This window comes from Myotis nattereri, assembly GCF_964212035.1.
Source record: "Myotis nattereri genome assembly, chromosome: 1".
Classification (NCBI taxonomy): domain Eukaryota; kingdom Metazoa; phylum Chordata; class Mammalia; order Chiroptera; family Vespertilionidae; genus Myotis; species Myotis nattereri.
Window position 1 is genome coordinate 223,253,406 of NC_138075.1, and position 24,171 is coordinate 223,277,576.

Sequence of the window (24,171 nt, forward strand, 5' to 3'; positions counted from 1 at the left end):
GGAGGGACGCTAGGTAAGGAATTACTGTGGCAAGTGGTGTGTGCCTGCAGAGTTTTGATTGATTTACAAAATTGCTGTGTGATTTGTGCACCAATGTGCAGTCCCAGTATTAAAACATGAAAATACTTGTTTTCCCACACTTTTTTCCAATGCTGGTGATTAAGAATTTTAGTGTTGACATGTCACAGGAAAAAAAATGTCAAGTTTTAATTTGTGTGTCTTTAATCACAAGTGAGTCACACCCTTCTTCCATTTGAATTTTTCTTTTTTTCAAAGAAACTTCCTGTTCTTGTCTTTGCTTATTTTTCAGTTGAATTATTGGTATTTTCCACTTGGATTTATTAAAGTAGCTCACCAAATTTAAAACACTTATTCCTTGAGGAGGTACCATACTTGCATCACTCAGAATTTAAAAGTACAGAATGGTATGCAGTGTGACACTCCGCTCCCTTCCTGACTCTCAGACACCCAACCACGGTTTTTAGATTTCCTGTGTGCATTCGTGAGCCTGTGTCTCTTCAGACATATTTTCTACAAGCAAATATGTGTATGTGGTCTTTTCTCCACAAATGACAATATGTTGTCTATTTTATTTGACGCATGACTTTCTTTTTAAACATACACGTTGGTCCTTATTTTATATTTGTACGTAAAGAACTTCCTCGAGCTTTTATTTTTTTGTTGCTGCATCGTAGTTCATTACTTGTTAACCAGTGTTCACCATTTTTTCTGTCACAAGCACTGTTATAAGGAACTTCAGTAATGTCACACACTTGCAAGTCTGTATGTAGGATAAATTCATAAAAATAGCATTGCCAGGTCAGTTTATAATTTTGTGAATTTGCACTTTTAACAGCTATTGCCTCGTTGCACCCCATAGGGACTGAACCAGTTTAGTCCTACAATAGCAATGCACAGATATCTCACTGAGTGTTGCCCAGTGTTTTGTGAGGTGGGCATCATCTCTATAGTATCTACATGGAAACGGAGGCTCAGAGAGGCGAGCTCCCTTAGCCAGGGCCACACAGCTTGCGTGGGCAGAGCAGGGATTTGAATTCAGATGTGTCTGATTTCAGCATCATTCTCCCGTCATGTATTCTCCTTACACTAGGCTATTGCACAACGCCTTGTAGTGGGACTGGACAGTGCACCCCGTGGGGCAGGCTTTGTAAATTCTTCTACTTTCTAGGAGTCCAGGAAGAGAATCAAGTGGAAAGATTGGAAGCTTTTGATAGAAAGGTTTAGTCCAGGTGCTGCTCAGTGACTCTTAGACCATTTCCAAGGTGCCTTTTCAGACATTGCACTGCTTGTTTTATAAATAAGTTTTCCCCACGGGAACAGGAATGAGTTCCAGAATTAAGGGCTGGCCTTTACCGGCTGCTAACGTGCTTTTTAACGAAAACTTATGTTCATTTTGTTCAATCTATCTTTAGTAATTCTTCCCTTCTAACCTGAAAGTCTATTTCATTTTTTTTGGTAATTTTTAGAGTTAAACATTTGATTACATCTCCCTCAATTTTTTATCATTAAGAGTTTGGCTTATAATTTATTGGTGGACTTCTCTTCCCAGTGCTTTTGTGAATTTAAGTCCCAGAATGTAATAAGACAGAATTTTTGGTGACAGATAGTATTTATCTCAGAAATATCAGGCGATTTCTATTTTTTATTTTGTATTGGTCAGGTGTACAGTATAATGATTAGACAATCATATACTTTACAAAGTGTTCCCCCCAATATTTGGAGTCCCCATTTTTATCTTAATTTCCTAATAAATGCATTTAAGTGTATAAAATTTCTTCTGAGAACAGTTTGGCTGTATCCCGTAGATTTTGAAATGTGGTATTTTCTAATACCTTATACTTTCTATTTTGTTTTACCCAGTTGGACTACTGTCAACTGAGTAAACGTTACCTTTTGGAAAGGATTGAATGACAAAGATTAAGCGTGAGCTGTTATAGCTCGCTTGTTTAACACTTCCCAGTCCCCAGCTGTGTGGTCCGAATGCATCCTCTGGCTCTCTCCAGAGCTGGGAGCAGCACACTTGGGGTGATTCCCAAGGAGCCCTCCTTCCCAGCCCTCCCCCTTGCTTTCTGGAATTGCAAAATGTTCCCTCTGCTACTGTTTTAGAATGTTGTTGAAACAGTTGTTGATTATGTCTCAGAGTTTCCTTTTGGTGAGAGCACGTGGAAAAACCCTTGTTTCTAGTCTTAACGTTTTTCCTGGGCCATCGGCCTGAGCAGTTAATTCTAAATGGCTTCTGGAAAATTTTAGAACACTGGCTTCCCCTCTTAGCAGCGGGCACAGAATGGCCCCTTGCTTCCTGTGTTCTTTTGCTGCAAAAGCCAACACTGTGGGGTTGGAGCCAAGGGCCAGGTAGTCCCTGCATGGAGCACAGGAGTTCCATCTTCTGTCCGTGGGCTTGCTTCTCTTTTTTCTTCCTTCTTATCCATGTTATCTTAATTTTATACATATCCCTGTTAGCGTAGGTAGAATAGGAATAAAATTTAAGCCCGGCTGGTGTGTCTCAGTGGTTGAGCATTGACCTATGAACCAGGAGGTCACGGTTCCAACCCGGTCAGGGCACATGCCCGGGTTACGGGCTCGATCCCCACTGTGGAGTGTGCAGGAGGCAGCTGATGATTCTCTCTCATCATTGATGTTTCTACCTCTCCCTCTCCCTCTCCCTTCTTCTCTGAAATCAATGAAAATACATTAAAACATTTAAACATCCTAAAAGCCAAATTTGTATTGGGTGGGATTGGAAAAAGAACGAATTTAGAATGAGAGGAGGGGGAGGGAGAGGACCCCCAGGGCAGCAGTCCAGGGGAAAGAAGTCCCCGTAGCCTTACAAGGACAGGAGGGGCGACTGGTTTACAGAGAGCAGCTGCAGACACAGGCTTCTGTTTAGTAACTCTGTGGGGAACAAGCCTCTTAGTCAACACTAGAGCCAAAAGGTGGTAAAACAACTGTTTATTGGTGTGTGGCATTTCTTTACCATCTGTGGCCTCCTGTGGGAATCTATAAGTTCCTGGATTGTCATTTTAAAATATTTTAAATGGACGGCATCGCTGATTCAATAGGACATCTTTATTAATTGAGACGAAGGCTCTCTCCGAACCTGATCAGAAGTAAATCGCCTTGAATCCCGGGGAGGAGGAGGTTGTATGTGTTTTAATACCCTCTTGGCAACTGGCTGACCCAGAAACTCAGCCTAATGAGATTTGGACAGCAGGCTTCCAAGAAGGAGATCGATTGTGACGTGCTGTGCTTAATGCAGCCAAGTGTAGGGTGGTGCAAAATGAATGGATGCCCGGGATGCCTGCATTGCAGGGAATTGCATTTCTGTAAAGAGCCATTGCACATATAACTGGAGTGACAGAAATAAAGCTGAGTGGAAAGGAACATCTACTCTGAAATTGAAGTTAATAGCGACTTCAGAAATGAGTGTCTCCCAGTATTGCATTGCAACGACAGGGAGCAAACCAATCTTCTTAAAGACCACTTTGCTTGCAGGTAAATCCAGATGTTCTACTGGGAGGTTTCTATCAAATCTGCCCACTTCTCTCGGTCAGTACTGTCCTAGCTGAGGCTGCCCGTCACCTGGACCATTGCAGTGGCCCCCTAACTTTCACAGACGATGCGGAGGGGTATACATGGTAGTCTCCTAACGACCGTAATAGTGACACCAGCTGGCCTCCCTGCTCTTCCTGGAACATGTCACATGATGTCCTGCCTCAGACCCTTAGCATGGACCCTTCTGCATGGCTTTTCATGTCATTTGACTCCTTTGCTCAAGTGTCAGCTCAGAGAGAGCGTCTCTGGCCACATTGTCTAATTCAGGATCCCTGTCCCCACTCCCTTACCTTACTTCATTTTTTTCTTTGTCGCACATCTTGTGGCATTATAGTAAATATTTGTTTGTCTTGCTTATTGGACTCTAAACATCTTGAAAGGTGGGGCTGTACTTTCTTGTCCTCCTCAATACCTTGTCTCCAGAGCCTGGGACAGTGCAATGCTCACTCACTGTTGTGTGCATTAGTGGATACTCTTGGGTACACTCCATGTGCTCACTGCACTGCAGTCACAAGGCCTTTTAGCTCCTAGAATCTCTCGATGCTCCTTCCTGACCCTGGTGCCTTTGCACGTGCTGTGCCTTCCTTCTTTATGGTCCGCATCCTCTCAGTGGGTGGCTGGCTCCTTCGTATCTCCAAGTCTCTGCATAGGTTTCCTCCTCAGATGGAACAGCCTCCTAGCCTGTTCTTCTCCAACTCATTGTCCCCGATCTCACTCACAGCACCCCCTCATCTTCACTCTGTCAGCACCCACAGTCTCTGTTATAAACATCACCTTGCCCTCCTTTCTCACTGATTTTCTTCTGGCAAAATCCCAAACCTCCTTGCCCCATTTTCTCATTTCTATCTTGGAGCAACTGAACGCGCCCAGAAAAGATTGCTGTGGAGCCCACGGACTCGCTTTAGACGTGTATCCACAGGTCCAGGGCGCTCATGCCCCTGACAGTTCTGACCTGTTTCTCAATCAATCTCCATTTCCACTTCTTTTTTAAAAAAATATTTCATTCTTTTTATTTTTATTTTTTTATTGATTTCAGAGAGGAAAGGAGAGGGAGATAGAAACATCAATGATGAAGAGAGAATCACTGATTGGCTGCTTCCTGCACACCCCCTACTGGGGATTGAGCCTGCAACCCGGGCATGTGTCCTGACTGGGAATGAAACTGTCAATGGGTCAATGCTCAATCACAGAGCCACACTGGCCGGGTTGTTTCAACTTCTTACTTGCATTCTTTCTCTTCTCAAACTTCTACCCTGAACCCTCCTCCACCAGCCCGTGACCTCATACTTCACCACAGGAATGGATGGAATCACATGGAAACTGACTCATGGCTCCCTATTTTTATTTCCAGTTTCTCTGTAGGGCTAGTCATGCATTTAGAATTCCTTTCCCTAGGTAGAGTTATTAATCAAAAGATGTGATTCTTCAACAAATGACAAATGCTAGAAAGCATATGGAGAAAGGGGAGCACTAGTACACTGCTGGTGGGAATGCAGACTATTGCAACCATTATGGAAAACAAGTATGGAGTTTCCTCAAAAAATTAAAAATGGAAATAAGTACTTATTTCCATTTTATAAGTAGTATGTGTTAATGCAAAGTGCACAGAAACAAGTAAAAAAGGGTGTGTTCTCCACCCAAAGGTACCTATGTTTACATTTTGCTCTCCTGCTTTTTAGATTTTTTTCCCAAGACCAAGTTATTTTTGGTGTTTTTTATTTAGCTAAAATCACATTATGTTCTCAGATAGAATCTAAACATAAAGACATGGCCTATAAGAAAAACAGAAGATACTTACCACTGGTCTATGTATGTAGATTATTTAAGACTGACTATGCTTGAGGGTTTAATTATTTTTTTAAATTATGATAAATGAGACTCTCTTATGAGTACCCAGTGGAAGCTTGCCAGCAAATGTAAACTCATTGTTTCTGGGCCTTCCAGAACCTTCCACATGGACATGTCAGCCCACAGTTGGCCTTTAAGAGCTTGTAAACATTTTTGGTGATTTCTTCTTTCCTGCTTGGCACTCTTTGGAATTAGTTGCTTCACAGCCTCAGCTCTTGGGTGGCCCAGGAAAAGCGACACGGTCACTTGTTATCTGGATAGTTCTCCTTGCTGGTGGGAGGAACGTTGTTTTGCAGATTCTTACCTCCTGAATCCCCCCTGGATATTCTCAGTGTTGGTTATGTGAGTCTCCGGATAGGATTTCCCCAGCAACACAACTTTCATGGTTTCCAGTTTGGGTTTTATTCATGTAACAGGGCTTTATGCTGTGAACTCAGGCTGATACTTTCCCCCTAGTTTTTCCTTGTTTTCTCTCTGAGCTTTTTGACTTGTCCTCCGATCCCTCCTCCCCAACAAAGAGTTGAATCCAACAACGTTTTTATTTATTTAAATATTTTTTTTATTGATTTCAGAGAGGGAGGGAGAGGGAGAGAGAGATAGAAACATCAATGATGAGAGACAATCACTGATCGGCTGCCTCCTGTACACCCCACATTGGGGATCAAGCCTGCAACCCAGGCATGTGCCCTGACCAGGAATCAAACCGTAATCTCTGGTTCATAGGTTGAAACACAACCACTGAGCCAGGCAGGCTGGGCGAATCCAGCAACTCTTTTTTAATTTTTAAAACAATGCCTCTTTACTGAGTTTTAAAAACATTCAATGTGGAATTTAATAAACAACAACTTTTGCTTTGGTTAATCATGTTTTATCTGTTTTCATGATCTTTACGTAAATTGTATAATTGCACCAACAAGTACAACCAGCAGAAAGTGGTTTGGAGATAAACCGAGAGACTGGGAGAGCACAGAACTCAGCTGGCCAAGTGGGAGGGATGGACACAGGGTCACTGGAAGCTGGTTCTGGGGCATTAACAAAACACTAGAGCAGGGGTCCTCAAACTACGGCCCGCGGGCCACATGCAAATACAAATATTGTATTTGTTCCCGTTTTGTTTTTTTACTTCAAAATAAGATATGTGCAGTGTGCATAGGAATTTGTTCATAGTTTTTTTTAAACTATAGTCCGGCCCTCCAACGGTCTGAGGGACAGTGAACTGGCCCCCTGTTTAAAAAGTTTGAGGACCCCTGCTGACTAGAGTATATTTTGTCTGAACCAAACACTTCTTGGGGAAAAACTGAGTTTCTTCCAGATATTGAATTCTTCATTATTTCTTTTCTGATGATTACTTATTGGGTAGCATCTAAATTTTTGAAGATTTTAGGGTTTTTTCCCCCCCAGTTTTTTTTTTCCTTTTTAAATGACAAATACTAAAAACTGAAATAGTTTAAAAATGGCTCCAGGTCACATATTGTACACAAGATATAAAATCTGATGAACACTTATAGGCAGTGGAATTTGTAACTTGATAGTGTTAGAACTATGTCTTCTTTTTGTTCTTTTTTTTTGGAGGGGTGGGGTAGAGAAGTATGTCAATAAAAGTTCCTTATTTATAAAACTTTATTCTTTTAAAAATTAAAAGTAAGCTCAAAGTATACGCAGAAAAAGAGGTTCCCCCTCACTCTGTTCCTATCCCACTTTCTGTTCCCTGTTGGGGGTGGTGACTGTCAGTAGCTGACAGTCAGCAGCTGAGAATAGGATTCAGCCGATCCCCATTCTCACAGGAGTGTGAGGTCACATGGACCTGGGGCAGACCAAGAAATAATGTGATTCAGGCCACATTCCTTTCAGAGATCCTCCAGGCGAATTTTCCTCAGAAACAATTACACTTTCCAGGAATGTCTTAGGGGAGGAAACCAAACACCATGGGAATCCATGGCTGTTTTGGCTGTGTTCCCTGCTCCCTCCCTGGATTCGTCACTGGTGGCAAGGCTGCCCTGCCTGTCCCAGGTCCTGGGCCCCTTCCAGCCCTAGGGAGGCTCTTGGGCCCTGAGCCCTTATGGGACACACAGTGTCAAGGATTCCAAGCCCCAGGAGACCCCAGAAGTCTCCCTTACCTGTGTGACTGAGGGGGCACCTGCTCCCATTGAAAGAATTTGAGGTGATTTAAGGGCAACTTCGCCAGCAACAGGTTTGGTTACCTGTTGTAAAGATAAAATGAAATCCCAGTTCACGATTGGTGGATTGGTGTGGACATGTGTCTGGAGAAAGCTACAAGGACCAGACTGGTCCCAGATATTTTCACAAGAACAGCTTCCCTAGCAGCGTTTTTTTCCGAGCATTTTTCTTCGAGAGAGAGAGTCAGTGCCATGGTTAATCCTGGGACAAGCCCATGTACACCAGTGCATCAGTCCTCTAGGGAGGAGGCTCGCCCAGCCGCGTGTTGACAGCTGCCACGGAGGAATAAAGCATGCCAAGGTGCCTGGTTGCATCTTAAGTAACGGAATACTTGATCAGACACTGGAGGCATGGGGATACTTTTGACAAGTTCTAACAAACTCGGCTTCTAAAGGTCTGAAGCCTCAATGTCCTTATTAAAAACCAAACCAAAGAGTTCAGTCATGTTGACAGAGAATTTGAACTGCAGGATGAAGGGCGCCGTGAAACTGAGAGCCCAGGACGGTGGCTGCGTGAGGTGCAGGTGAAAAGTGCATGCCCCTCGAGCACTAGATGCAGACAGGCTCACCAGCCACTCCTGCAGGAAAGAGGCTGCTCCGGGGCTCGGTGGACTCTAGGACCCAAGGTAGCCGCATCATATTGGGTCCCCAGAATCACTTCTTCACGCTCAGCCTCACCCACATTAGCCACAGGAGAATGTGAGCCAAGGGGTGGACAGATGGTGTTCACCCCAACGGCAAAGGACAGAGAACACTCTTCACGAAGTGGGGCTGCTGGCAGATGGGCTTGCTGAGTGCGTTCTCCGAGAAGAGCCACCTAACCTTACAAGTGACAAGTTAGTGTAGTTCTGCCATTTTCCGCTGGAAATCTTTTCAAAAGCCATTTGATTGCCTCCCTTTAAACTCAGCACACATAACATAAGTCAGTTTTGGGGGGTGGTTAAGGGCCACCATTCAAGATCAGTTGTCCTCAGAGACTATCTGAGGTTCCACTCTTGCACTAATTGGGCCCCAAATGTGGCCCCTTGCTCGGCGGGGGCTTGGGTGCTCAGGAGTGGACCTTGATGGTAGTGAGTCTGCCTGGTCATAGGTACTGACCGGGGGTGCTCAGGTGCGCTCTGCTCCAGCTCGCTTACTGGGCATCCCTGTTCTGCGGGGAACAATGCCAGCCTTGGTGGGGCGCTGGTGAGATCTCTGTGTCCACCTGGCCAGGCTGTAGTTCCCAACGAGTTAATGAAACTCCAATCCAGGTGTTGCTGTGGAAGTGTTTTGTAGATGTGGCTGACACCTCCAATTAGTCGACTTTAAGTGAAGGACATTGCTTTTTATACTGAGTGGGCATCATCCAATCAGCTGAAGGTCTTAAGGGAAAAAACAGATTTCTGGCAGAAGCGGAATGGCCTCAAGACTGCAGCATCAACTCCTGCCTGAGTTTCCAGCCGGCCAGCCTGCCCTAAAGATTTCATCCCCACAGCTCCTTAAAATAAAGCTTTCTGTATGTATCTCTAGCTCTAGCTTATATGTAGCTCTGTCCTTGTCTGCATCTCTGTCTCTTACTGGTTCTGTTTCTTTACAGAGCCCTGACGGACACAATGATCCCAATGGCTGGAGGTTAGGATGGGGAGGAGTGTTTAGTTAGAGAAAAGCCTCGCCCTCTTCCCATTCCTATCAGTGAAGAATCAAATAAGCCAGGTCCACTTGTACCTTGAGGGAGGCTCTATGATCATCCAGTGCTTTCTCTGAAATACCCATGCTGTGTGTAGGCGGTGTGACTTTGTCAGCGATGACACCATTTTCATCAACCTTAAGCTTGTGTCTTGGAGATGGGGTGGTTGGCCCAAGTCAGCCTTTAAATAACTGAGGAGCTTTCTTTTATCATAGATGCCATTTTAACTCACCTCTATCCTCAAAAATGGACCCCAGCTTCTCTTCAAATGATGGCGACGTGTATTGAGTGTTATGCCTTAAGTTAAAATAAAATGTCTAAGGCAGTGGTTCTCAACCTTCTGGCCCTTTAAATACAGTTCCTCATGTTGTGACCCAACCATAATATTATTTTTTTTGCTACTTCATAACTGTAATGTTGCTACTGTTATGAATCGTAATGTAAATATCTGATATGCAGGATGGTCTTAGGCGATCCCTGTGAAAGGGTTGTTCGACCGCCAAAGGGGTCGCGACCCACAGGTTGAGAACTGCTGGTCTAAGGCATGCTTTCCTGCTTTTTCTTTTTCAATTAACCTCTCAGCTATCAGAGCTGATCACACCTACTGGACTGATTCGATCAGATTTAAGCAGTTTCATGCAATGAGTTGGCTCCTTAAACATTTTTTTTTGATAAAAGGTAAACTAAGTCAAAGTATCCAAATAACCAGAAATTTCCAAATTTGTTTGACTTATTGAAATATATTAGTAATTTCCCATTGATTTTCAGAGAGAGTGAAAAGGAGGGGACAAGCGGGAGGGAGAGAAAGAGGAGAGACACATCAATTGATTGCCTCCTGCACTTGCCCCATTGGCGGGGGGCAAGGATGGAACCTGCAACTTAGGTATATGCCCTTGACCGGGAATCAATCCTGCGACCCTTCGGTGTACAGGCCGGCACTCTAACCACTGAGTCACACCAGCCAGGGCCAGTTGTGCATATTATTACTAGATTGGTGAATTAGAAGAAGTGGCTCTTAACCTATGTGAGAATTTAGCCCAAATTGAACATGCATGGAAAAGTTCAGCTTTGCGTAGCTGAAATTTCCAGGGTCCTATGCAGTGTTTGGAGATGAGATGGGAAGGATGTCTCATGTGATTTGGAACTCTTGGGTTAGGTTCATGATAAGAAGCCTTTCATTTGTAAAATATTATATATGTGAAATTATTAGAAAAGGAATTGCACTTGTGGTTCCAAATAATGAAGAATCTGTGTAACATTTTATCAGTGACTTTTAATAAAGTGTTTGTGGTTTGCTGATAAATATTAAGGTGTATTGTGAGAAACTGAAAACTCTTAAAAATAGCAGCTCTCTATTCTGCCACTGGCAAAGTAGTATGTCAAGTGTATTTGCCCTTCTGTCTTTGCTATGGTTAAGAGCCTCATCAGCTCAATTATTTATCTGCATTCAGAAATAGGAATAAAATTCTAAGAATACACTAATATAGAGAGGTACAATAATTTGTGAATATATATAGACTTTTATTCTCTAAATATACATTTTATACTTTTATTGAAAAATTAATCTTGCACTGTTCTGTCTCTTCTCCCCCACCCCCGCCCCCCAGATCTTGTAAGAGAAGTACTACAAAAGAAGTTTGAACTCTCAATGGATTATGGGAAGGTAATTTTTGTTGATGTATTTGTTATTAAAATAAGTATGAAAAATTTTTGACTGACTTGAAAAGTAAATCTTTAAGCAACTGGTTATGTAATCTGAAAAACCTTTTTTGATGAACTTTTGTGTAATATTGGAGCACCTTATAAATCTCATTTGAACTATAGCAAAAATGACAAAAGGAGCATTGAAAGAAACCTTCACCTTTCAAATTGTATGTTATTTAAAAACTAAAATTTCCATAAAGGCAGTAGTAGGCTACTTCCTTAGCTAATGGAGGAGAAGTTCCTTGAGCAATGTGGGGGTTGGGGTGCCAACCCCCATGTAGTCAAAATTCGGGTATAGCTTTTGACTCCCTAAATCCTTAATTACCAATAGCTGTTGAAGAGACTCAAAAAGAGCCTGGAGGTTTTGCTAGAAATAAATGACAAAGATGTATTCATGGGTCTTAGAGTCTGCAGACTGAACACAGCTAACAAACCCCAGAAGTGTTCCAAAGGAGAGAGCCACGTTCAGAGTTGTTACAGGAGAGTCACGTTCTTGAGACTAACCCTGTGTCCTTGGCCTCTGGGTTGGTCTGAGGTCATGATCTTCTCTGTGACCCAGTGGTCTGGATGCTGGATGTCAAAGGGTCTGGATACATGGACATTCTCGCCTTAGCCCTTCACGGGGTAGCCAGAGATTTGATGTACAGTCTAACCTCCTTTCTTGAATGTCTCCCATCTCAAACAATTCGGTTCTCAACCAAGTTGTTCACAGGGAAAAAAGTCTTGGTTGTTGACCAAAATTTCAGTTTTCAACCTGACAACCCTTCCATGCTGATAGCTCAGCATGACAAAAAGCGTCTTTCCTACAAACAGAGAATGCTTTTGTTGCTGGTGATTAGCACAATTTTAAAATATAAAGAGGCCATAAAGAATGCTAATGTTGTTAAGGGTGGGAAAGTGCTCACAAAGCAGCAATCACAAAAACAAAACAAACAAAAAACCAGCAATATCAGGCGATTGAATAGATAGAAAAACTGTTGTTGATTTGGATAAAGGAAAAGCAGTTAACTGGTGATAGCATTGAGGTAGCAAGCGATACGTGAAAAATTTCTTTAAGGTTAGTAGGGAGTGGTTGCATAAATTTAAGAAAAGTGTTTATTGATAAGTTAGACATGTACTGTATATAAGAAAGGTTGAAACAGAATCATTTGAGGGTCTGGAACAGATTAAGTCAATTTACATTATTTCTAATGGGGAAAATATTATTCTGTTTTTGAACAAATCGCTTCTCAAATAGCCTTCTGGAAGGGATTAAGTTCAAGAAACGAGGTTCCACTGTATATCTAGACATTGATACTGGGCTTGAAAGTTCAAACGTTTAAGTTCCCAGGCTACTTACAGGAATAAATAGCATCACTTCCTCATACCTCAACCTACTTGATTTCACAGCTCGACTATATGTACTTTCACTCTATTACCCATAGCCCACTGTTGGCTTTACCGATAACATAAGCAATTGAGTAACACATGTTCTGTATGTTATATGTATTATGTACTGTGTTCTTACAATAAAGGAAGCTAGAAAAAGTGTTATTAAAAAGTCATAGGGAAGAAAAAATATATTACAATACTTTGCATATTTATTGAAAAAATCTGGGTATGAGCAGACCTGTTCTGTTCAAACCCATGTTGTTTTTAGGAGCAACTGAAGAGCGTGATGATGCACTGCCTGTAGGAACATGCTCTCCTTTCCAAATGAGGAAAGCGTCTTCTAGGTATCGCAGAAGGCGGTGCGAGAGTGGATAGAAAGCTGTGCAAAGAATGCCCTTGACCGGATCATCATCTGAGGCTCACTGGAGCTCGGGCATGAGAGCGATGCTGGTGTGCATTGATTACTATTTCTTATTGTTACTGATTGAGCATTACACTGACAGGCTCTGGCCTGTGCTCCACCTGACCTAACGCACTTAACATGCACGAAATAGTACATGCAAAGCACTTAGAACAGAATGATGCAGAAAGCATGTTGCTCCTCACTGTTTCTCAGGTTGTCTTTGCAGTAACCGTGTAAAATAGGAAAATGCAGACACGCAGTGGCAGGGCTGAGCTGCAAACCATGGCATCGCAATGATGATACCCTTGTACATGCATGACAACCAGCATGGCAGGGAGAAGGTAGAAAGGCACCCCGCTCCCCAGAGGGGTTTGTTGGTGCCCCATCAGACATGACAGACAGGCTGACGTCGAGGGCGGGAATGAAACACGAACAATCAGCTGCCTGGTGTAGCTCACAGGCTGTGCTGCCTGTCTGCAGCCCAACGTGGGCACCAACAGCCGGTTTCCTACTCACAGCCACTACCAGGGCCATTTTAAAGGTTCCTGCTCTTCCCCGAATTTCCTGACACCCTCTTCAGAGGAGGAGCCTGAAGTCAGTGTTTAACATGCACTGTGGGGTGCCCGTGGTAGTGAGTTTGGGAGGAATCAAGCCTGAGGGGAGGGCCCCCACCCAGGAAGCCAGGCTGAGGTCATTCAGCATGCCCCATGTGACCCTGGAGGCAAAGGTATCTGAACTGCCCCCGCCAACATTTTGGATATCTCATTTAAAAGTTAATACTATCACATTCTTCTCTCCCATCTGTGGAAATCTGCCATATAAAACAATAGTTTCTATACTTGGATTTCTTGGACCAGACAGTTTCAAAGAAGTAATCTGGGGAATGACCTAGAGCCACCTAATTTCATTTTGCCACATAAGGACATTTATTAAGTCAACCATAGTAACTTTTGTTTCCTTTTATACACATTTCACCTCCTCCACGCCTCCCCCCCCCAAAAAAAAGATAGTCTTATAAATTGAGTGAATTTTGCTTTATGGGAAACTCATTACATCTTTATTTTTTGACTTCCCTGAGGGTTGGTCCATCTTCATCGCTGTGGGCCACCGTTTAGAAATCGTTGGTCTTAGGCAGTGGCTCCTAGTCCCTCAACTCATCATTTATCTGATTCTGAATAGGCAACTATTGTATGCCAGGTCCTGGGCTGGGCACTGGGGAGAGGATGGCAAGGGTGGCTGTCATTGTTCTCCATGCCCCTGAACGTACAGCCAGTCACCCCAAGTGGAGTGAGTGCTGTGAAAGGGCAAGTAAAGGACTCCAAGGCAGCGTGAAGGAGGATGGGCAGCAATCTCAGTCTATCTCGACGAGGAGGAGCATACAACAAAGGATGTTTAGTTTTGGGGGGAAGCATAATGGGAAAGATAGTCTGGACAAGGAGGCAACATGAGGGAGCCCAGAGTGAGGAAGGGGAGAGAGCAGTTGCTTTCTGGAGACAGCAGTGGTCGGGGCGAATGGGGCCATGAAGCCAGGGGTAGCCCTACTGGGCCACATTAAGAAGCCTGACTTAAACACAGTGAGGCCCATGGGATGCTATTAGGCGAGGCAATGACACCACCGGGTTTTTATTTTAGAAAGGATACTTTGGGAGGTGGTGCCTTTGGCTCCGGGGCTCTAGGCAGCTGCCACTTCTCTATTTTACGAAGGCCACATGGGTAGCGTGTTAAGCAATTGCATCTTTCCTTCCCAGTCCCCTCTCCATACCTGATCAGTGTACCTATTCAAAACCTTCCCAGAAATCCAAATGTGATTCAAATGTAAGTTCCAGAACTTGATTCTACCAAAGCACTCTGCCTCCAACAAGCACTCAGGGTTTCTGTGTCTGCCTTGTGTTGGTCTTTCTCTCACCCGACTTTTCTCTGCGGCTGACCTCTCATGCAACTTTCTCTGTTTTCTTGATGCACGCTGCCTCCGCCTCCCACAAACTCCACTGCTGTGGCCTCCGCAGCCAGAAAGCGTGGTGTTGACTCTGCAGGTAAAGTCCTTGTCTGCTCGTCCCCATTGCTCTGTCTAAAGCCAGCGAGTTGGGTCAATGTAATGCTTTTTCCAGAACTTCCTCTCCTTCACTGTCATGTCCACCATAATGGTCTTTAGATGATTGGTTTCGCTTTGCTCTCTGCCATAGTTGTCTTTAATTGTCCTTCAGTTGTAGTAGTTCAGGGGAGAAAAGTGACCCATCTTGGCAAATTCGGATCCCGATCTTCCCTTCAAGGCAGTTCCCAAAGCGCCCCAGAGATCCTGGTGTTTCAGAATGTCATCGAGGCCCATGAAATGACATCTGTCCTAATGCTGTCTGACCTAATATTTAGTAACATAGGAAAGCTTGTGTATCAAAGATAAAATTTGTATTTGGAGCTAAGAAGAGGATATTTAAAACGTGTCAATACACTTTCTCTCCTGGGTTTGGGTTCAGTGTTTCTTAAGACTCAGAAAGGATTATAAATTCCTTGAAAAATAGTAAGTAATTTAGAATATTTGCTGAGAAACTATAGCAAAATGTATAAATAAGAGTTGGGGTTGGTTTCTCAATTGGCTAATGATGTAAATCCTCAAGGGAGCCAATAAAGACTCTCCCTGTCATGGGCCTTAGTTTAATTAGGACCAGGTACTTGAAGAATGTGGCAAAATTTTGCCACTTTTTTTTTCTTTTAGCATCCTAACCTCAATATCTAAATAGATAATATTCGAGTGCCATGTGCCCCTGACTTAATAATTACTCTTAAGCATTTGCCCCCAGAGGTAACCAATAGGAGTTGAGTATTTGCTACATGCTGGGCAGTTGGCTAGTTGTTTTCCCATTAAACCATTAACTGTGTGTCCCTCACACTGTGCTATGGGGTCGGTGCTACTGTAACGCTTTCCAGTTCAGGGAACCAGACGCCCCTGCCGGGATTGAAGGCCCGTCTTCTGACTCCAAGCTCAGCCTTCCCTCTAAAAAGATCACGTTGGCTCCTGGGACCAACACTTACGTTTCATTCACTTGGCTCAGCTTGGCTGTAGAATCTGTTGCTAAGTGACTAGCTGGCCCCTTGTCGCAAACTGCCAACCTATAATTTTTCTGCCATTCTTTAAAAATGTCTTATTTTATGGAAAACGTAACTGCATGTGAGTTGGAATGAGGTGAAGTTTCGTGATGCAGTTGCACAAATTTTTATGTCTCCTAGAATAAAATCAGGAGCGATTATGGAAATATAGTTTGGTCACACGCTTGTATCTAGAATTTGTGCCAGTTGCTAAGCATCTAGGCATCTAGTAACTGTCTGAGACCCAGGCAGCCGTGCCCAGCCTCACTGGCTCTCAGTGCCACTAGTAGGAGTCCACCCCATGCCTGGTGCTGTACTTGGCACGTTGTTGCTACTCCTACATTACCCGCAGTGGTCACAATGACCATACAAAGTATGCTATTCCCAGGGTGTGGGTGAGGAAACTGAGTGGCCACATCTGGCTCAGAAAGTCTGATCCTGTTTTCTAAATTTCAGTGTATTCCAGCTTCTTTTGTAACTGACCATGAACTTGACATTCATCGATTCAATCCAACTGCTTTGAATCCTTGATAACTTCCACTGGTCCTATTTTTCTGCTTAAAAAACACCCTGTATGTCTTCATTACGCAAGCACGTCTGCCAACATTGGCACAGCACTTAAAAACACTATGTCTGGGGTTGAAATAAAACCATTTGCAACTTGACCCTGTATTTGGACGTTTTCTCAGGAGTTGAAAGAGGATAGAAACGGCCGACCTCGTGTTCGCGTCGCTCAAATCTCTGCTGCCTCGGTTTCAAGAGGAGCTTCCAAGTGGGAATATGTGCTCAGAGTGTCAAACAGGTTCAAGAAAATGAAGAGTGTTCACGGGGGGCTGCTCCCCTTGTTCTGGGTCCTGGCACATGCGGATTCTTCTGCTTGACTTGCAGGTCATCCAGTATGAGATCGGGGTTCTTTTCGGCGCTGTCCTGGGCCTGCTCTTTGTCATCCTCATGCCGCTGGCGGGGCTCTGCTTCGGCCTGTGCCGCTGCCTCAACAAGTGCGGCGGAGAAATGCACCAGCGACAGACCAGGGATGGGCCCTTCCGGAGGAAATACTACGCCCTGGCCCTCCTGATCCTCTGTGTGCTTATGAGGCGAGTAGGATCTCTGGCAGCAGCTCCCTGGGTTTTGGGTGGGGGAGGACTGCCTCGTGTTTTACCTGTTAAGCCCGTGAGTTAGTTTAAAATGAAACGACAACAACAAAACCCTCCAAAAACAGAAGAGAGAGAACAAACATGTCCAGGATGGCTCAGAAAGATGTCACTGTGACCAGCAGCTAGCCTTGTCACCAAGCTGCCCTAACCTACATGCTCAGCCAGCCCTTCCATGCTTCTTCACTTTGAAGACATTCTGGTGAACCTTAGACTGCAGGAAGCATTTACCTCCTAGAAAGGTGGCTCCCCCACCCCCTTCCCTTAAAACAACGTTTTTATTGATTTCAGAGAGGAAGAGAGAAGGAGAGAGAGAGAGAGAGAGAGAGAGAGAGAGAGAGAGAGAGAGAGAGAGAGAGAAAGAAACATCAATGATGAGAGAGAATCATGGATTGGCTGCCTCCTGCCCTGCACGCTTCCTACTGGGAATTGAGCCCATAACCCAGGCATGTGCCCTGACTGGGAATCGAACTGTGACCTCCTGGTTCTTAGGTCCATGCTCAACCACTGGGCCATCTCCCTTCTCTTAAATAGCTATTGGGGACAGGCAGCCTACAGAACGGCAGAGCAAGTATTTGCTAGTTGATTTGTATGTCCAAGGAGATCTTAAAGGATGGGCACGGTCCCCGAGTTTTGCAATTGGAGAATATTGGAGAATGGGATGAACTTTCTAACACTGTATCTAGTTTCTTGAATTTGCAATTAAGCTGCTCCCCTCTCTTAAAGTCTGGAGCACACGTCCCAGTTTAGGATATTTTTTCTGTGGCTTGTACTGCTGAAAGTTTTCAAACTGACTAGCAGATCTGAAGTATCCTGCTTTTATTTTAGGATGGTGACATTTTGTTAAGAGTTTAAATCAGATTCCTCAGCTGAGGAATGTGCTCTATGACATTGGCCACTGCCTTCCGTGGTTGTGATATTCTTCATCATTCCACATTTCCTCACTCATCCAACCAGCCTGCCAGCCACAGAAATGAAGTACAATCAAACATCTCGAACAATTCGGTTCTCGATCAGTTTGTTCACAGAAAAAAATGTCTTGGTTGTCAACCAAAACTTGAGCTTTCGACCTCACAACCCCTTCCTGTTTGTTTAAAATCAAAGGAGAGAATGCTTTTTTTTTTCTTTTGCTAATGCATGATTAGCATAATTTTAAAACATAAAGAGGCCATCAAGAGTGCTAATGTTGCTAAGGGTATGAGAGTGTTCAAAAAACAATAATTCCAGGCAATTGAATAGGTAGAAAAACTGTTGTTGATTGGATAAAAGAACAGCTGTTTGCAGGTGATAGTGTGATAGTATTTTGGAGACAGTGATATATGAAAAATTCAGTTAAGGCTAGTAGGGGGTGGTTCAATAAATTTCAGAAAAGAAGTATATATTTATAGCTTAAACAGTACATTAGTCATGTACTGTATATAAGAAAGGTTAAAACGGAGTCATTTGGGGGTCTGGAATGGATTAATTTAATTTACATTATTTCTAATGGAGGGAAGAAATGATTCAGAGTTCAAACAAATCGCTTCTTGAACAGCCTTCTGGGATGAATTAAGTTTGAGAAACGAGATTCCAAGGAGCCCCAATTACTTTAGGCTACGTGACATTTTTAAAACTTTTATCTCACAGCACACATTGAATTTATATATGAATTATAAATAGAAAAGTAGTATTTGAGATAGGTTTGTTTAATAAAGTACAGACTGGAAGTTTAAACTTCTTTACCTTGAATGATTAAATCTAGAAAAAGCTATTTTGATGCCTTCTGTTTAAAAACCCCTATTCGTTTGCAAGTCTCTTCAACACCATGAGTTGAATAATAGCTATGTGTTATCCATAAGTAATCAAAGTTACCCCAGAAGTGCGGAGACCAGGGGAGCACACAGCTTTCTGCATTGTGATTAGGTAGGAGGGAGAGGAAAGTACGTTCTGACAGCAGAAGATGAGATAAGAGGGAAGGCAGGTGAACAAAAGCAGGAGGCAGAAAAGGACAGAGAAGCAGCTGTTAGCCGCAGGCCCACATGGCCTCAGCAGAGACGGGTACTGCTGATAACTGATCTTTATATGTGATTTTTTTTTTAAATTCAGAAACCCCGGCATGGTCGTTCACTTGCCTTTTATCAAGTTCAATTCTATTTGTGTCTCTATAGGAAGTGTCACAATTAAAAATGGAGTTGGTGTGTAAATTAGTCTCGAGTGCTCTAATTTTTCATCCACCTTTTTTTTTTTTATTAAAAAAATTAGGTATTTTTTTTCTTTTTTAATTGAGAAAGGGATAGGTGTCAAGGAGAAGGCACCCCTAGTAATATGGACTATATGTGGTGAGCTGCTCCCTGTGTGTGGGTTTTCACAAAGGCAGCTGCGCATCTACAATTGCACACACGCCCACATGTGTTTACGTCAGTCTGTGTGACCACCAGCCAGAGATGGAATTCCCACCCCTCACTGCAACCTGTTGAAGCAGATGTGCCTCGCGGCGGACAAAGCCAGGTTTCCCCTTCTTTCTTTCCCTTGTACTTGCCGCCACTGCATTTTGCCGAATTTCAAGAAAGGTTATAGACAACCAAAGGGAGCTCCGAGGCCTGTATTTCTCCAGCACCTGTCTGGGTTTCCGAGTGTGATAAGCCAGCTCTTGCCAATTACCCTGGTGAAAATGGAGTCCCGGTCACTTTTCAGGAAGATGGCCATTTTCCAAAGTTCATTTTTCATAAGGATGTGACTGTCCGTTCCTGGCTTGGAGGCCACAGGGTTCCAGAAGAGAAATTGAACTAGCCTGTGTGAAAATCATGAGATTTTCTTAACGTGAATGAGAAGGCTAGTTATTTAAATTTTAAACTTAAAAATTATCTTTAAAAAAATAAGAGATCAGATAGAGACCGAAAACATTGATTTGGCTTTCACTGGCTAATTTCATTAAGCCAGTAGAAACCGGTAGAAAAAAAAATTACTACGAGTTTCAAAGGTGTGGCCTTATTCTTTAAAAGCTTCAAGTCTTTACTTTTAAGTGTATATATGACAAAGTTGGTCTGTCTATTACAAAATACAGAAGATATAATGCTAATTTGCCATAAAAGTAATATGTTTATCTTCTGTTAAAGATTTCAAGAGATTTTATTGTACTGCATAAAAAAGTGCGTGTTTTGATAGCTTTTGTGTTTAGATAGAAGTTTCAAATTAGAGATTACAAATGAAAACCAGTTGTTTTTCCTGGTATTTAAATTTTCTTGTTTCTTTGAATAGTTGCTAATATTTAAAATGGGAGATTTTTCCATAAGAATGCAGATTTCCAGATTTGGGAGAAGATCTGGCAGTACTGGTCTGCCATCTTGGGGGCACCTGCTAGGGCTGCAGGGCATCTACCCCACCCCCACCTTCTACTTTAGCTCCCATAGGTCTCTGCCACACTCCTTGCCTTCCCGCTTCCTGCCTGCCCAGGTAGGCATCTGAATTTTCCATGCTTAATTTATAAATAAAATTTACAATGTGGCATGGGTCTAAAAATCAGCTGTGACAGTTGCTGAATTCTATTCCAGAATTCTGTTTAGTACAGTTTTTAAAAAATGACCAATGCTTTCATTTTAATTGGACCCATAATTGATCAACAGAAATGTGGGTCTTTTGAAATACTGCATGCTGCATTGAAATTCAGTGTCATATTGCAACTCATTTTACTGATTGATGATCTTGTAAGTAAAGGCGTTTATTCAATAAAGGCTCAAAGACAGTTTCTGACTTGGACACTCCAGACCTATGGCTAATCTTCTAAATGGACCAAATGAAACAAAGTCCAGTCTCTAAAAGCACCTTCTTAGAGAACCCACCGCAGGTTAGAGGCCCCCGGGTTATGCAAAATTGACAAAGAAGCAGTTTTCATCTCTTTTTAGAGAAATTAAGCACAGGTAAAAATAAAGACAAAATAGAGTATGAAGTGCGAAACAGACCATCAGAATTTCAGGAGAGTCCTCTGGGAGTTCCAGGTTCCATGGGGGTCGGGAGCCAGTGAAAGCCAAGAGGATGTGGACTTGCTGTTGTTTCTCAAGTCCACTTTGACTTCCTCTATGGCACGATGGGTCTGGAGCATGATGAATGACAAATAATTTGGACATGCTGGGGAGAGACAGCAAGGACCCCAGTAAGAAACCATGTCGTGGGCAGGTGTATGTAGGTGACGACCCTGACTTGTCATGGATGCTTGGAATTTGGCATGATAAATAAAGCTCCAAATACATTGTTATGACTCAACTTGTTTTCCCCTTCTGACCACGCTGCTCCAAAGTCATTATTTTGGGTCGTTTGACTTTATTTGGCATGAGTGCACCACTTAACTATTATTGCTATGGTATGAAGTAGGCCTCATAAATACCAATGCAGACTTGAGATTGACAGCAATGGATTATAAGGTGGTCATTCCAAATGGCACCGAAGATAGATAGATAGATAGATAGATAGATAGATAGATAGATAGATGGATTACCATCAGCACGAACCCACACTTAAAAATAAAATTCATAGACATCCAGTACCCCTCTCCCCATGGCTTGACAAGCACTTCTCTAGTTTTCAATGTTGTGATACCAACTGAAGCTCACAGAAGGAGAGTGACTTTCTCTAGCTCACACAGTATGAGTTACGGGTAATAATAGTGGCAAAATCTTGTGTTTCTACTCTAGTACACATTCCACTGGGACTCGGTAAACCTGAGAAATATTGTTGAATATTGTGCATTACCGACTTCTTTTTGGAGTAATTTGGGAAACTAATGTGATACTACTGTGGGGAAATGTTTTAAGTGATACTACTATGGGGAAATGTTTTAAGTGATACTGTTATGGGGAAATGTTTTAAGTGATACTGCTATGGGGAAATGTTTTAAGTGATACTGCTATGCGGAAATGTTCTAAGTGAGACCGATGATGAACGGATGCTCCTTGGAATGAATGATGACTATAAACTGGGTGAATGACTGTCTCCATGTTCCTAAGACTGAGAGGTCCCCTGGGGACACGGAACTTCTGATGCAAACACAGACACCTGGCCTCCCTACCTGTAAATATATGAATGCATAAAGCCGGAGACTTTGCTTTTGGTGCAGACTCAGGGTATTGACATTCTGCATCAGGATTTTCTCCCCAAAGTTTGTCCCTTATTTGCAAAACTTTGTTCTATCAAGACTTTGTTCTATCCTTACCTTCTATTTTGAATGGTTACAAACTTAACAGAGTTTTAAAAACTATATTTTATTGATTTTTTACAGAGAGGAAGGGAGAGGGATAGAGAGTTAGAAACATCGATCAGCTGCCTCCTGCACACTCCCCACTGGGGATGTGCCCACAACCAAGGTACATGCCCTTGACCTGAATCAGACCTGGGACCCTTGAGTCCACATGCTGATGCTCTATCCACTGAGCCCAACTGGTTAGGGCAAATTTAACAGTTTTGTTACTGACTTCTGTAGGTAAATTGGTCTGTTGTTATGTTCATATAATTCTTTACTGCCACCTAGTGGCTATGTTTAGCAAAGCCTTGGTAATTAGCCATTTTTAAATGTGACATTTTCATGTTCTAACTAAGGCTTTGACATAAACACAAACTGATTGGTCAAATTAATTTAAGTCAGGAGATTGTTAGTAACTAGTCAACATTAAAAGCCCCCAGAATGATTAAATGTAGACCTTTTTTGGCTTGAAAAATGTGTTGTATTTTCAGGTAGAGGAGCCTTTCAGATACTGTTTTTGAAATTCTTTATTGAAGTATGTTTTCCACCATGAAAAGAGTCCCTGGCATAAATACATATTCATGAGTTTCTATGAAGTGGACACACCAATTACATCATTATCTACCTCTCCCCAAATATAACCACGACTTTAAGCAGCATCACCCTGCATGGTTCCGTGCTTTACGTAAAATGGGATGGTACAGCATGTACATTATTGTTCACAGCTTCCATACAGCATTTTCCAGCTAAAGTGACTCATGTTTTTTTCAACCCAGACAATACAAAAACTAACAGAGATAATTAGAGAAACCACACTGATAGAAAGCCCAAAGCAGTCTTATCATTTTGGTATTTTGCTTGATAGTCTTCTTTGGGGGAGCAGAGGTGTGTGTGTGTGTGTGTATGTGTGTGTGTGTGTGTGTGTGAGAGAGAGTGTGAGAGTGTGTGTGTGTGTGTGTGTGTGTGTGAGAGTGTGAGTGTGTGTGTGTGTGCTGCACCAGAAGGTGTGTACCTGCAATCACATCTGTATGGAATGTGACTATTGCACACACTACTGCCCTGTACCCTTTGTCAGTTACTGTTTCCCTCACAGTGTATCATGAACATTGTCCCATTTATTCGATTCACTATTTACCAGAACAGTGCATTTACGTGGCTCTGTGTCTTTCCTGAGCAGACGGGCTCCTGCTCTGCGGCCCACGTGGTGGTGGAGGTGGTGGGTGCATCATGGGATCACGGCGGGAGGCTGCAGCAGTGGAGGGAGGGGTTGGGTGGGGAGCAGGGTCCCATCCCTCTGGGGTTCTGCTCAGGGCCCTGCCTCTCTCCATCAGCATGCTGCCTGCACCTGGCCATCCCCCGAGGGCGGGCACCCGGGAAACGCTCTTCCTTCTCCCATGCTTTCCCCGCAGCATTGGTATCATCTATGGTCTCATGGCAAACGACTACCTCAGGACTCACATCAGAAAGGCCCGGAAACTGGCTGACAGCAATTTCAGAGACCTGAGGACTCTCCAGAATGTGACTGTACTGGTAAGAGCCCGTCTGTGTATCCCGCCATGCGTAGCGTTCAGGGCCTTTCGGAGTTCCTGTGTCTATTTGAAACCTCATTCAGACCTTCTGGAAACCCACGCATCAATGTAGACGGGTGTCATCTTTTAATGTTGTAGATGAAGAAATAAGCGCCCAGTACGTGATGTCTAAAACAGTTCAGAAGCATGACTTCAAAATTGATGTCATTTTATTTTATTAAGGTAACATAAAATATAGTACACGTCATAAAAGTGCGTAACCATTCTAAGGGTCTCATGACTTTTTTCTTTTTTTATAGAAAAATATCTTTGGGTACCGTTAGCCTTCACTTTTTGGCAGTGTAGTTAACTCTCCACTGTTTCGCATGAAGTTACCTTTGTCATGAAACCTTTGTTCTTTATTAACATCCACTTGCTAATATCTGTATAGATTGGGGAGTGGACCCACATGTATGT

General features: G+C 43.1%; 1 protein-coding gene across 1 annotated transcript in view; it reads left to right on the forward strand.

Annotated features, from left to right (window-relative positions):
* Positions 1–24,171, forward strand: part of PROM1 (prominin 1) — an 87,688-nt gene that overhangs the window by 18,686 nt on the left and 44,831 nt on the right. Inside the window, exons 3-5 of the mRNA XM_081101209.1 lie at positions 10,872–10,927; positions 16,712–16,917; positions 23,596–23,716. Coding sequence (XP_080957335.1) covers positions 10,872–10,927; positions 16,712–16,917; positions 23,596–23,716 — 383 coding nt within the window. The remainder of the gene's footprint in view (positions 1–10,871; positions 10,928–16,711; positions 16,918–23,595; positions 23,717–24,171) is intronic.